Source organism: Bacillus rossius, chromosome 1, assembly GCF_032445375.1.
Source record: "Bacillus rossius redtenbacheri isolate Brsri chromosome 1, Brsri_v3, whole genome shotgun sequence".
NCBI classification, from domain to species: Eukaryota; Metazoa; Arthropoda; class Insecta; order Phasmatodea; family Bacillidae; genus Bacillus; species Bacillus rossius.
In genome coordinates, this window is record NC_086330.1 from 62,641,638 (window position 1) to 62,656,799 (window position 15,162).

Sequence of the window (15,162 nt, forward strand, 5' to 3'; positions counted from 1 at the left end):
AAAACAATTCAAGCCAACTTTAATTTCTTGAGTTTTGACTTGCAGAGTACATAAAATAAAAAGAGGAACTTTTAAGGTTATTAAAAATTAAAAACCAAACTACATATTTTTAGACTAACTTAAAAATTATAAAGCAACCAAATTTTAAGTTTATATATTTTTTTAAATTTTTTTTCAAGACCTGCATTCAATTCTTCTTGGTATTTTCTCTTTGGTGAAACCAAAATCATATCCATATCTTAACACATTTTTTCACTATGAATTTTTTATCTTAAAGAATTGCTCTAATTTAGGTCATTTTATAAAACCTTTCAAAATCTGTAACTAATGAACCATTAAAAATACATTAACTCCAGTACCAAAATATTCCATTTTTTATTTATATTTAAGGAGCATTAACAGAATGGCATTGAAGCGTCAGGATCGCCACTTCGTTCAAAATCCGCGCGTCAGCGCAGGCGATGGCACGTCGTCCCCTCCTTCCTTCCCCCTCCTATTGTGTGCTTGCTTGCTCCTTGCCTCCCCTCCTCCGGTTGGCGCATGCGCGCTGCACCTAACCTATGCCTTAAATACGGCTGTAAAGCCTAAATTCGGTCTTGTTCATCTTAGTCTCTTTCGAGAGCTCGAGTAGTTTGTAATCCGGCATGTAGTCAGTCAGTTAGGCTTAAATTTGTGCGATGTGCGCGACCTTGGGGGAAAATAAAATGTGAGTTGGAGTGAGGCGGTGGCCCTTGCCATAATGTAAACGTTTGTTAATGTTTGAGTATTTTGTCTAAATTCCCTTTCGATCGCCACCTAAAAAATCTTGTTTGGATTTAATTTGATTTAACTTACTGTAATTTAACTTCACGTTGTTGGTAACTGTTCTCCCCTGAGACGTCGATGTACGTAAAACGTACTATAATTAAAATGTTTTCAGAAAATGTAACTTACTTTTGTAAGGCATGTAATGCGCATAATGTAGTGGGTTCTCCCTATATATCGACAATATTGTAATTTAGCAGTTTCAATGTGTCTACCTAGTGACGCCCCCTTTTAATGGCCCGTAATGGGACCGCGCATGTTTCGCACCACATGGTACCGGCATAACTTTTATTTTTTGTGGCCTTGATGATAGCTCGTTCACTTGAACTTTTATGTACAACCACTCTAATTATGTGGACCATATTGGTCTTTGTTAATCAATTTGTTGTTTGTTATTTTTTTTGGCCTAATTAAAACCGTATGTATTAAAGGTGAATCATGTTGTGTTACAAATACCTGTTCTCAATCCCTGCCATGCTATGGCGTCCTACCCCGCCCTTATGCCTATAGGCATTACAGCATGATAGAAAATAATTTAAGACCCAGCACACTTAAAACTGTTTTTTAGGAGTGGTCTTAAACATTTTTCTGAAACTGTACTTATTTAAGTCAGTTTTCTGCACTTATTTTGACGCACTAACAAAACAAATTATCACTAAACACAGTCCGCGTTATTAAGGCACAATTTAACCACAACAATACTTGCAGATGTCGCAAATTCACATATATATTTGTATGATTATGACGGGCTTAGCCATAATGGCCTGTAATCCACTTTAATTCCATTAGCCAGCATGCCTCTGTCTTAGGATTTAAGTATCTCAACAATCCAGGCTAGGCTTCGATAGCTAAAATATTGACTGCGCACAGAAACGATATCAGCCAACACGTCACAACACATAAGAAAGATTTGAACTCTGTAATTTTAAGTAAAAATCAAAACATGAAACTTAAGGTCTTAGGCATTATGCACTAAAGCTAGGCACAAATAAAGAAATAAAAACAAAAACAAAATATTTATGTACAGCACGCATCAACACCACTAAAACCCACACAAAATAAGAAAGACAAAAGTTCATCCAGTAATAAAATGAAGAGTGGAAATGTCAAACGTTCTAAGTGCTGATTTCTGAAAAAATAGTTTCATCTCACAGTACTGTTCTATGTGCCTAGTTTCCTATCCCAGCAATGTTACAAGTGCCAATACACCCTGGAAGTAGTTCAAACACTCGACAACAAATAGCGCCGGCCTATGTGCCAAGCGGTGCTGCCGTTCGGTGTTCTAAGTGCCAAGCAGCATGGATTGTTAGTGTATCATTACCGTCCTGTTGTTATTTTATTTATTTATTTTTATTTATTTATTTGAATTTGTCACATGCTCATCAACAGTCGTAGACTTTAGTGATGAGCACTACATGTAATACAGGAACACAGTTATCACTACCAGTGTATAGACTCCCACCTCCGTCGGTACCATAGGAGGAAAACATCTACAGATGGCCAGCAAACGAGAGCAAGAGTACTACACACTAGCAGTGATAATAACAAAACAGACAAAACACAATAACAAAGGTTAAAGAACCATTACACATACCACATAAAATATATAGGTACAATTATATTATTAGATGTTGAGAGATTGAAGGAAAAATACTATAGCTATGACAGACATAAATCAGAATATATATAGTTAAACACTGTTGGAATTCAAATATATATTATTGTAATTTGTTATAAGTCTATAAATAATATCATTATTAGTAATAAGAGTACACAGAGTAGAGCGTAAACGGGAATTGAATTGAGGAATTCTTAACGCAGTATTTTCAAGAAGATAAGGGCATCTGAATTTATGAATGTAACAATTATGAACAAAAAGAGCATCAAGATAGGCCCTACGGTCTACCAGAGGTGTACAATTGGGGCGTGGGAGGTTCCTTGTAATAATTAAATCTATAACTTTATTTTGAATACTTTCGATTTTTTCAGTATCTGTTAAGTTGATACCATTCCAGATAACAGAACCATATTCTAATTTTGATCTTATAAGTGCCATGTAAAGAGAGATAAGTGAGTCTGAGTTGGTTGCATAAGAAGTAATAAATTTTATAAGCGCTAGAGTTCTTCGTGCATAGGAATATATGTAATCTACATGTTTATGGAAATATAGTTTTGAATCAAGAATGATACCGAGATCCTTTGTGTAGTGGGCTTGAGAGATGATAGAATTCGCTAATTTGTATGAATATTTAATCGGATGGTATTTCCTAGTGAACGATATAACCTTGGTTTTATCTTTGTTGAGTTTGACCAAGTTTCTTAGACACCAATTATTAACTTTAATAATATCTTCTTGTAATAATTCACAATCCTCTAAGGAAAAAATAATTTTATAAATTTTTAGGTCATCAGCAAAAAGAATTCCAGTAGAGTAGCAAAGTACTTGTGTAATGTCATTAATAAATATATTAAAGAGAAGAGGTGAAAGAGTACCTCCCTGGGGAACACCAGAACACGCATTATACTGAGAAGATCTATGATTGTTGATCGATACAAAAAAACTTCTGTTTCTGTATGCGTAGTTACAAGCATGTATGATATTTTGTTGTGTCTATATGTGCTTGAGTGAATGCAAATTGAATAATTTGTAATGGAAGTAAGTAATAGCAGTACGGGAAAGAATAAATGCACTTGGAGAGATGATCAAAACAAAAGGCGAATATCGGGATAATCTTATGCGAGGAAGAAAACAAAAACTGTAATTCCTGAGAAACCATCGCCGAAGAATGAGATTAGTAATCATTCAGAGTGATACAAGAATAATGATTTGGGGCTTAACTTTAATGCATCACTAAGACTACTACATTTCAGTTAAGTTACAATGTTATGTGTAATACAGCTTATGCTGTTACGTGAAACATTCTAATTGTGTATGTAATATTATTTTAGACAACCTGTAAATGCAGTTATCAATGCAGTAATATACCTTGGCAGTGGAAGCTAAAACTGTTTAATGATTATCATGGATTACCAAGTGAAAACGAACAAGGAACATACTTGTAAGGAATAATGCAGGTAACTGAAATAGGTAGACGCAGACATGGTAAATATGACGATCCAGCAAACAGTCGTCAGTGCACGTTGTGCTATTTAATACCGGACACAAATGGTACCGCAAGACTGGTTTGTAAAACTACATTCGAAGACATTTTTGGGGTTGGACACAGATTTTTACAAACACTTCAAGCCAGATTAAAAGAAGGGGTATCCATCTACATAGACAACCGCGGTAAGAATCCCCGTCGAAACACATTGAGTGACTGTGACAGACAAAACATTAAAGATCACATAAACAGTTTCCCACGTGACCAAAGTCACTACGGTCGCGCTAAGTCATGTAAAGAGTATTTGAGCCCAGATTTGAATGCATCACGTCTTTATGAATGCTACAAATCTTTATATCCAGACAGCCACGTATCTTACAAACTTTACATGTCAGTGTTTAAAACATCGTTTGCACACGTGTCGTTTCATAAACCTCGCACAGACACATGCAAACAGTGTGACATGTTACATTTACAGATTCAGGCTAGTAATGAATGCTCACCAAAAGCTAAAATTTTACAGCAGGTACATCACAAAAATACAAACGTGCTATGGAATTGATGGCCATTGACTCAGCTAATGCCAAACTGCCCACCTGCGATAGCACAGTAATGTCCATTGACATGCAGAAAGTATTGTCGGTACCGACATTAACTTACGACAATATGTATTACTGCAGGCAGTTGAGTTGTAACAATTTCGGGGTTCATGTCAGTGACCACAATAATGCTTTCATGTGTATGTGGAACGAAAGCACTGCTTCACGCGGTAGCTCCGAGATTGCGTCATGCTTACTGAAAGTTTCAGAATGCTGTGCTTACTGTGAAAGAGCTACCCAGTGTGTCAGCTGAGAAAAAAAAAGACCTGTTAACAATGATACCATTTCTTCCTGAAGAACACAGGGACTATTATAGACAGTTAGTTGGTACACCTGTCTAAAAATTTAATACGCATTCTGTTACACTGGTTACATGTAACATTAGCCTATGTTACATAAAGTGATGTTTTACAGCCTACCCATCTGTGACTACACAGCATTCGTGTATTATTGTATTGTTGTTTGTTCTACTACCTGTAAAATGTTTTTCTAATGTTGACCAGTAATGTTTGGTTTCTCCAAATGAAGTTTTGCGTTTAAATATGTGTTCACACTAATAATCGAATTTACTTATTATTCAACCCTGAATATATACGGCAATCATAATGGCACTTGGACCCGATGATCACTTCATTTGGCACATATAACGTTCGTATTTTATTGCTTTCTTTGCTCTATGTCATTGCTTTTCTGGTAATGGCGCACTCCACAACTTACTACTTGTAATGCTGAAGAATCTTCCTTCATATTGTGGCAGTACTATGTTAAGTATTAACAGACTCAGAAGGTTTTTTGCTTCTCCTGTAAAATTATTAAGATGGCACTTAGAACGTTTGACATTTCCACTCTTCAAATAATAAATGTGTGTTGAATGTAATCTGTAGAGTTGTACTCATACAACACCTATCATTTTATTGCATCTATTGCTTACTCCAGGATGTTTTGAAATCATTACATACTTTCTTTACAATGTTACAATAATAGCACTATCTCCCAATTTGTGAGAACAAAGCCTTGGCTATAAAACCAATGCTACATAAAATATCCAATACTAACCTTTCTATATATTCAGCAAAGCTGTAACTGTATAGACTATGGAAGAAATAAACAAAACAACTGCTCTTAATACTGATGTTTATTGCAAATAATTTTAATACCAAGGTGCAATCTAAAAATCACCATTCTTGACGAAAATCACACTAAAAAAAACCTAAAAGAATACAGAAATGGTAAATGTGTTGCTATTGCTTCATATTCCGTTCCTTCGCAGAAATCACTATAGTCACTTAAAGCTGGCAACTTGCACACTGGGTAGGAGGGAGGTGAATGTTTGATTGTGGGGTGAGGATCACATCCTGTAGAGAACACCTTCTTCAGAAGTAGGATGCACGAGAGCATCAGGTTTCACCGTCTTCAGGAAGTGGGACGCCTGATAGAGTTACCCCAGACATCAGACGTCTTGGTCAAAACTCCACGCCGCGAGGGAGGACGTTGGTACTGGGGCACACCGTATTCAGGCTCAGACAGGTGCTCGGATTCCTCGAGCTTGGGCCAGTCAGAGTATAACATGTCTAGATTGTTAGGCTTGTTGAATTCGTGTTCAGAATCATCCCCCATCATGAGGTCGTGATCATCTAGGTGTTGGATACGGCCACGTTTCTGCATCTCCTGCACTGGCTGAATGAAGTCCCCCATGTCTGATAAACCAGGGTTTTCAAAAAGCATGTTGATTTGTGAAATTTTTGACCGGACGGGACGAAATACATCCCCGGAGATGTCGATTAGATGTGAAGCAAAAGATTTCATGATTGGCTTTTGCACGTGAGTCGACTTATGCTTCTGTGTTCTGTCAGACTGAGGTTTGTGAAGTGAGTGATGTAACTTCATGGTTTTGCTGTGGGTTTGTGGGCGAAACGTCAGATGAGATAAGTCTTTGTCCACTGCCCCAAGTGTCCTCACTTTTTGGACTTGAGAATCTTTCAGTAGTCGCTGAGGAAAACTAGCAGGCTGGTCATCAAAGTCCAACAGAGCATGGGAAACTCTTTTATCTAGGGCCCCCTCGTCATCTGGGTCTGACAGCTCAGAAGCAATCAATTCAGCAAGGAGATCTTCATCGTTCGAGTCCGACATCTCTGGCGTGACAATTTTCTGAAGAACGTTTTGGCTGCTCGGCGACCCAAAGGTAATCAGCTCTGCCACTGCCTCCCGTACCAAAATATTTTCAAATGAAGATTGAGCAAATCTTCGCAAACCGTGATCGGTCGTCTTTTTCTGTTCCCTCGTTGGCTGGTTGGTCGAACTGGCAGTCACCCAGTCAATGGATTCCTCCTCGTCTCTTCCTGCATCATAATTCATTTTCTTCACTTTCTCCTTCGGGGCTTTCTTCCGGCTCGATGGAGACCACCGCTTCTCAAAGGACTGTGTGGCCATGCTAGCCTCTTCTTTCGGATCGACCGGGGAGCTCTTTTTTTTCAGTTTCCGCGCTTCATGCTTTTTTTTCTTTTGGTCTTGAGATACACTCTGTGGTGTGGATCCAAATTCTTCCCTAGCAGAAGCTTCAGTTCTTTTGTGATCTCGCTTAGGCATGATAGTGTTTTAAATTGAGTAACTATTAGAATTTTAAAAGAATTTTTGACTTACCTAAACTGTGTTGTTACAGATATAAATTCTATTGTTAAGAAAATTTAAGAATAGATTTTTCCTCAAAAATTTTAATAATACCTAACAATTGACTTCCAGCTAAGAGAGTATTAATAATAACTGCATTGAACAATGTAACAAAGTACCACAACTGTAACTTGACAACAATACCAGTGTTTTGCCAAACTTGTTTGAAATTACAAAAGTATACTTAAAATACCTACTCATCTTTTCTTACTACAATGAACTGGACATAAATTTAAGACACATTTCAATTATAACTGATAAATTAAGTTTCTATGCAGTCACTTAGCTGTGTTGTGTATCCCATACAGCTGTTAAAATTATTTCAACATAATTTTAGAACATTGTGGAATTATTAAAATGATTCTGAAAAAATCGTTGCTGACTAACATCCATCGAATTGTGTAACTGTAGAAAGTAAAGATTAAAACACTATGGCAAGTGAAAAGAAAAAAAATTGTGAGCGATTCTTTCAGTACTCGCCAGTGATGTCTAAATATCTAACCTCAAAAATAAGCAAATTCACGTGTTCTCAAGTTGAAAATAAACTTTTAATACGAAACTCGGACACCTAATATAACATAACACCTAAGTGTGATACATTGGGATGAGTCAGTCCCGGTTCTCGGTTCCCCCGGTTCTAAGCAAATTAATCGGCCTGAGAAAGGTCAATATAATGTCGGTACCGGCGCCGGTACTTTGGAAAGCATAGCAGCTAATACTTTCCCCGGTAAACGCCGTGGTATAATGCCAGCAACCAACACGCACATGTCTTTAAACTTCACTTCAGGCCCCATGTGACGAGTAAGTGGTTCGTAAATCTCTGAAAATTGCAGGCAACACGGACAAAGGGCAGTCTCCCCTTCCCTCCCTTCTCCTCTTTCGTTCGCCGCTAGCCAGCCCACATGGAAAGATACCGCCCGATAAGAAGGGTCCCAACCTAAGTAAAAAGGTTTTTGTGCCGAGATTCCGACCCTTTCTTGTCCCTCTAGCAGACAGGGATGACCATTTGAACTAAATGTAGACCTACAGAAAAATAACACAGGCTTAATATACCTTTAAAACTTATCAAAACTAAACTGCCATGATTTAAAGTTGCCTTTCAGCATTCAAAACCAAAACTTTCTTTGTTATGTCCACTTCTCTACCTCTAAAAGCCTTCAATGCCACAAAACTGGTTCTTTACACTTTCTCTATCATTCCTCCAGCGCTGGCTGGAGTTTTTCCATCATTCTCATGCCCTTCTCCAATAGGATGGTTTTCCTTTCATGTACCCTTCTGACATTACTGGTCTCTCCAGCCTTCAACCCTTCCACCCCAGTCAACTACATTTTTCCCAGCCAAAGATTTTCAAGCCACATGACCCAATGAAAATAACAATCCCATTATTCTGAAGAGCTGGGTTTTGCAAGACAAAGGGTCCTTTCATTATTTCATGGATACAACTATCTATTCACTTTTATTAAATAAGTATTAAAAATAGCTTCCCTGAAAATATTTTTTTGTAAGTGGATTTATTTTTTATATAGTTTTTAATGTTATATTTATATAAATTAAAAAGTCAATTGGTTTGTTATGTATGTCCTTTAACTAAATAAGTGTAATTTCTTAAATTTCTGTCTTTTCTTTCTTAAATTAATTATATAATTTAGTAAATGATCAAGATAAATTTTAATTAAGATTGAAAATCAGTAAGTATCCTAAATGTTTATTCTAATTTATTTTTTGTTTATTTATTAATTAATATTATTATAATTTATAATGCAAGTAAATTATACATACAGGACCATAACTTCACACACACTCCCATCAAAACAGCCAGGAGACTACTAAACCTTCCACAGATGCTCCCTGCCAGTGACAATGGAAGTTTACAAGCAAACTGACACTGTTATACATATGGTAATATAACCTCACTTACATAAATACACTTAAAAAAGTTTATAAACACTTTTTATATCACTAATATTCACAATAAATGTTTTTAATCATATGGACCAATATTCAATATCAATCACTAAAGTATATGATTTAAAAGTACATATAATAATTTTATTTGTGTGAAGCCTTTTTTCATCCTGTCAATTTTTGTTGCATGCTATGCACACATGGTAAAAATTCATTCTCATAAATGTTTCATAACATGCCTAAAGAAGTTTAATCTAAACTACTCATATACATTGTCACCACCCACCACCTCCGGCTAGCTCAAATTAGGTGATGAGTGGAACATACAGGTTGCAGGTCACGAAGAAAGAAGAAATTTATAAACAATGTTCGATGTATTACCTGGTTTTAATTATTCAATTAAAAATCACAAAATATTTAGAACAACAGGGCACACAACAAAAATTTAACCGGTATCTCCATAAAGGGAAAAAAACACGTAGACTTATTACAAATTACATTATATTGCCCGGATAAGTTCCGGGCAGCGACGGCTGGACAAAACACTTTGTCGCCTCCCTGTGAGCTTTCCTACGACTACGGTCAAAAATTTCTAATTTATTTAAATGTCCAAAGAGAAAAAAAAAGTTCTTAGGCGTCGCTCGGACCGTAACCGTTAAGTTGTAGTTCAATATTATGTACATTGCTAAATGATGCGAGCCATCGCTCGACCACGACCTCTTGGCACGATGCTCAAGACAATGACTGATCTTACAGCCTTCCTTTCCTTCGTGCGGGCAGTGTTCCGCACTCGTTGACGTAATTTTCAGCTAATCACGGCGCATAGCAACAGAAGCTCTCACAAAATGCTTACTTCTGTTCCCACGACGCAGCGATTTTGTATCTTTCTCGCACTCCCGTGACCGTGACTCTCACGCCTAGCGTGTGAAACAAAGCCTCGGTCGTGGAAAAATGAAGGAGAATCACTTCAGCACACCTTCCCACACAAAGAGGCCAGCAAAAAAATTACTTCAAAATTAAACTTATGAATTTTAAAAAATAAAAACAATAAACTCGGAGAACTACGTTTACAATAACTTTGAAAAAGGATAAACTTTAAATCTAACATGAAATATGACAAAAAATTTATAACAAATTATTATTGCTGAATTGCATGAGGAAAGCTGTAATCTGGGTTGTTGTAACATAAACTTGAAAATGTTTATAAACACATTTTCTATCACTAATATTCACAAAAAATTAATGTTTTTAATATTATGGACCAGTACTCAATATCAATCACTAAAGTTTAAAAGCACATATAACATTTTTATTTGTATGTAGCCTTTTTTTGTATAAAGCTTTTTTTTGTATATAGCCTTTTTTATTTTTTCATTCTGTGAAAATTTTGTTGCATTGTAAAAATTCACTCTCATCATTTTTTCATAATCTTTGCATGCTTGGTGTCTTAACACTCCAGGTTCTAAAGGAGGGTTAGGGGAGGGGGGGGTGGTTTGTGTGTTTTTGTAGGGCACCCAATAATCTGAATAAGATCAAACCAAGCGGATTTTATCAATATTTTGCCATACATATGCAGTGAACATGCCAATAAATTTTTTAAGTTTTCCTAACACATAAATACCATTCAGTATTTCTGTAACTGGATGTCTAAATCAATAATTACTGAAAATCCATACTTGGTAACACTACAGTCATATGAGACTACCAGAAGTAATGAGATGGTAATTGATCACTGAGAAATGAATGGGTGGGGTAGAAATGGAAGTACCCCAAGATAACTCACCGGCACACTGCAACATTCATTCTGTTTCCCACTCGAGAAAAAAACCAGGTTCGAACTCGCCAGGAATTAAATCCACATGATGGGAGCAAATGATGGGACCACTCAACCACCAAGTAAAATATTTCCACTTGACACAAAACACAGGCAAATAAACTTACACACAGCGGCCGTGCATCCTCTGCATCGGAGTCGCGCAACTCCACCACGCAAGCAAGGTTTCTCGCTCGGGTGAAGGTCTTCTGAGTGTCGAAGCTGAGGCTCCGTGGGTATATGTAGAGGTGATTCACGTACGTTGTGTACGGATGAACATCCTTTTCTGAGCTACCTTCGAACTCTGTTAGCTCTATGGTTGGCTCGCAATTGGGTGGGACGGGGAATTCCTTCAGTGGCGACAACGATGACGTGAGGGAATCTGCACCGACAAGCAAATGCAACAAAATTTACTTGGTAGTTGGCAGCATGGCAGCATTAGTTCGAAAGCTCGGTTTGGTTTCACTTACTCTTTGGAAGCTCTGTAATCTGCTCAATCTTAATTTTCAGCCAGCCAGGAATCATAGTAAGGCGACTCATTTTTTCAGGTCTGTAACAATAAAAATGCTATAGTAATCTATCAAGAAAAAATTTTGGCTCAATATGACAGATTGATTTTCTTTTAATACTTGAACAATTAAAGTAAAAAAAAAAGTGAAAAAAAAAAAAAGTATCTTTTATCACCAAAAACTAAAGTACAGAAGTTTGATAGTTAATTAACTTATTATATGAACACCATTCTGAAGAACATAAAAAAACTCCTAAATTCCAACTGCAATTTCACAGTAAAAATAAATCAGAGATTTATGAAAATAAGTTGGACAATGTTAACGCCCTCTTTATTCTATAGAATGAAGGAATGAACATCAAGATTTGATTCCACAATGAATCAAACCAAAATCCTCAAAGCGTAAAGCAACTACAATATAGTACTTAATGGAAGAAAGGGTAGTTTTACACATAGTTAAAGCTTGCTTTTTAACCATTGTGCCAACACATCCTAAGACACTCGTATCACCTAATTTCTGGATACCATTCACAATCCATTCCATTGGTGTAACTCTCCCAGATGGGAGGAGAAGACAATCAAAATGCATCGTAGCTCTGGCAAAGTGCAACTCAGCCTTTCAAGCATCTACAGTTTGGTAACGGACATCATTTGGAAGTGCATCTGTCGCTTTACGATGATGCACAATTTCTTTTGGAGCCAAACATATTGCGTAGACCATCCCACGAAAATATTTTAATTTCATGGACTGGAAACACCTGGTCAGGACGTCTGCTGTGTGCATCTCGAGACCAAAGATGACAGGGAAGTGAAAATTTAAACTCAACAATTTTTTCACCACTGTGCATGTATGTGGATTCCCAGTCATGCTGGGTTTGATTTTCCATGGTAAAGCAAAGGCTCGTCAATCCTGTACTTTATGGCCAATGGCTGTGCCGGATAACCAATTTTACAGGATTATTGAACATCAATATAGTTTTATTGTCAAATTATTACAAGCACTTTGTGATGATGAGATTTGTGTTAACCAAACTATAGCAGAATTAAGTTTAATCACTAATTTTATATAATTTATAACAAATGTTCATTAATGATAAAGATTTTTTTTCACTGACTACAAGCATAACACTCTCAAAAAATAATGTGCTCTAGATAACTTGCACATAATTTTATACAGTTCACATAGTTTTTTATTTCTTTCAGTGATAGTTAAGTACCATTTTTATTTAAGTACATCAGCAGTTTGAAAAGATATTTGTACAATGCTACTTTTAACAAGCATTTACAATAGCAAAATACATCAAAGTTTCATAAATTACCTAAAAGGAGACAAACCATCATTTTGGATTAAATAATACAGTATGTACTTTCTTAGATGTTTTCTCCATCCTACACTAAACTAAGGAAATAATATCATAATTATTTTAGTTGAAAATTTACATAGTTTTATTGTTGTGGTAGCCATTTTTTAATACAATACATGTAATTGTTTACCCATAAGACAAAACTACCTTATATTACATAATACTCATTTTTTTTATTGAACAAACTGGCTAGCCTAAATCATATGTAATTTCTAGGGAATGTAAAAACACCTTGTATTAGAGTTTTGTTTTAACAGGACTTTTATAAATGAGGTTTCACTTAAACAGGAATACCAAAGAAAAATTAATGCTCAATACAATATTAGTACATAACAGGTTGTAATAAGCTGGTCTGACAAGAAAAAAAAATTAACGTGAGCTGCTATATAAATTTGTGTCCAATGCACAAGTATCTACTTCTTGCCTCTGTAACACACTAAAGAGCTGAAACTTGACAAATGCAGCTAAAACCATTTAAAAATGATATGTTAAGCCATTAGACACTTAAATGTTTAAGTGACTCAAGGGAGCTAGATGTATGCCAATGCTGGTCACACTCACAATGAAACATGTGACATGACAGGAACCTTATGGGTGCCCGAGAAGCGTGCATATCAAGAGGAGAACCGATCTTTGGGATTCCCAGCATCAGATGACACTTTGGATGAAATGCTTGAAGGCACCACCATGCATGGGACCATCCTACCCAATCACACGGTCCTACACAATGTCTAACAGTTATTAACCATGTGTCTCCCATCAAAACAGAGAACAGCATGACCAACAGCAGACCTACTGAATACTAAATCGAGGAAGAATAATGTGGGCTGTGCCCATTTCCAACCACTAATTAATGAACCTTAAGTAAGCAGGTTAACTAGTAGGGCACTCTGCAGCTAGGCCCTCAATGCCATTCTAGAATAAGATCGTGTGGAACACACCTATTACCGTTTCCACTGCAAAAAGATAAGAGAAAAATAGACTGAATGGGCTAAAAACTTAAAACTAAGAAAGACAGGAATACCAGAACAAAAGGGGAACAAAATGTAAAATTCAATCATTCTGAAGAATCGAAACAACAGTGACAATATTTTTATCATTTGATATTATTACTCCTCTGATTTCACAATTCATTATTACAGTAAAACCTTTTTGTTGCGACCACCTCTATATTACAACCCGATTTCGAGGAACCGTGAAAAATTGCAGAAAATCAGAAGAAAATCGGACAGAAAATGAGTTTCTTGTGGTGAGTAGTGTGTTACTGCGTTTCTCTTGCCGAGTGCTGTACAGCCGTAGGCAGCACATATCTAAAAATAGATACCACTTCCTGTCGACCGCTGTCAGCGCTTAACAACCCCCTACCCACATCCCTTTGCCAGCAGGGTGAAGATAAAGGTTTTTGTGGCAACGTGTTTACGTTTAGCTTTTTGCGAGTGTCTAGTGAAGTACGCAGTTAAGGCAAAGCTACCTGCTGGATTTCTCTTGATTTTGATAACTATCGGTTGACAATACACAGCAACCGACTGGATGCACGCCCGCCTCGACTTGTTTTAACTGCCGCAGTGATGTTTATTTTGACAGCTCAGGCAATTATCTTTTCCCATGGGTTGACAGTAAAAGGTCGCTTAACCCAGCATAAAAAAAAAAGGCTACGCCACTTATTCCCCACGCAGGAAACACACTGGCTGCCGTCTGTCTCCCTGCATTTATCTTTCTTCTAACATTCCACGTATCACCTCTCGCACAAGAAATAACGAAGCGACCACGCATTGGACCGTTTTATGCTTTGTTTGGTGACAGCAGTTTGATTTTATTCAGTATATTCCTTTTCATAGGACCCTTGCTATTAAAATACATTTATATTTAAGTTTGAAAGCTTGTAAATTCCTTGCCAGAGATGACTGAACTCGAACTTGGTGTGAAAAGTGACATATTTTGACCCCTCCCTCGCCGCTTTAGTACGCCATTCATAATAGCCCAATTTTACGGGAGAAGGGAGGGTGAAATAAGCATTTTCTCACTGAAGGTTTTTCAAAGGAAGGGAAGTTGGGGTGTTATAAGGGAGGACACTAGATGGTTTGTGTGTCTGGGAGGGATGAGCTAGCCTTGAAGAATGTTACCGAGGGTAGGGAGGGGTGAGCTTATGCGTCATGAAGCTGCTGCCGCCAGCCAGCCGGGCGAGCTTCGTGTGCGCCCACTCACATTGCAGAACCTACAGCTGCCATATTTTTACAGGAAATGTCCCATTATTTTTTTGATATTCTTACATGAACATTTTTGGAAGTATTCAAGCCGACACAAAAATACGCTGTGTGTTAAAATTAACAGATTTTAATTATCTTTCATTATTTTTTTTATTTTTTTCTTTCTGATTTTCACATTTTGGTCAAAATGT

General features: G+C 36.8%; 1 protein-coding gene across 3 annotated transcripts in view; it reads right to left on the reverse strand.

Moving 5' to 3' along the window:
• The window catches only part of LOC134536771 (dedicator of cytokinesis protein 9), a 187,711-nt gene that overhangs the window by 93,559 nt on the left and 78,990 nt on the right, over nt 1–15,162 (reverse strand). For all 3 annotated transcript variants that reach the window (XM_063376696.1, XM_063376690.1, XM_063376705.1), the window contains exons 13-14: nt 11,363–11,442; nt 11,021–11,274 (exon numbers count right to left, since the gene is read on the reverse strand). In XM_063376696.1, the coding sequence (XP_063232766.1) occupies nt 11,021–11,274; nt 11,363–11,442 (334 nt within the window). The remainder of the gene's footprint in view (nt 1–11,020; nt 11,275–11,362; nt 11,443–15,162) is intronic.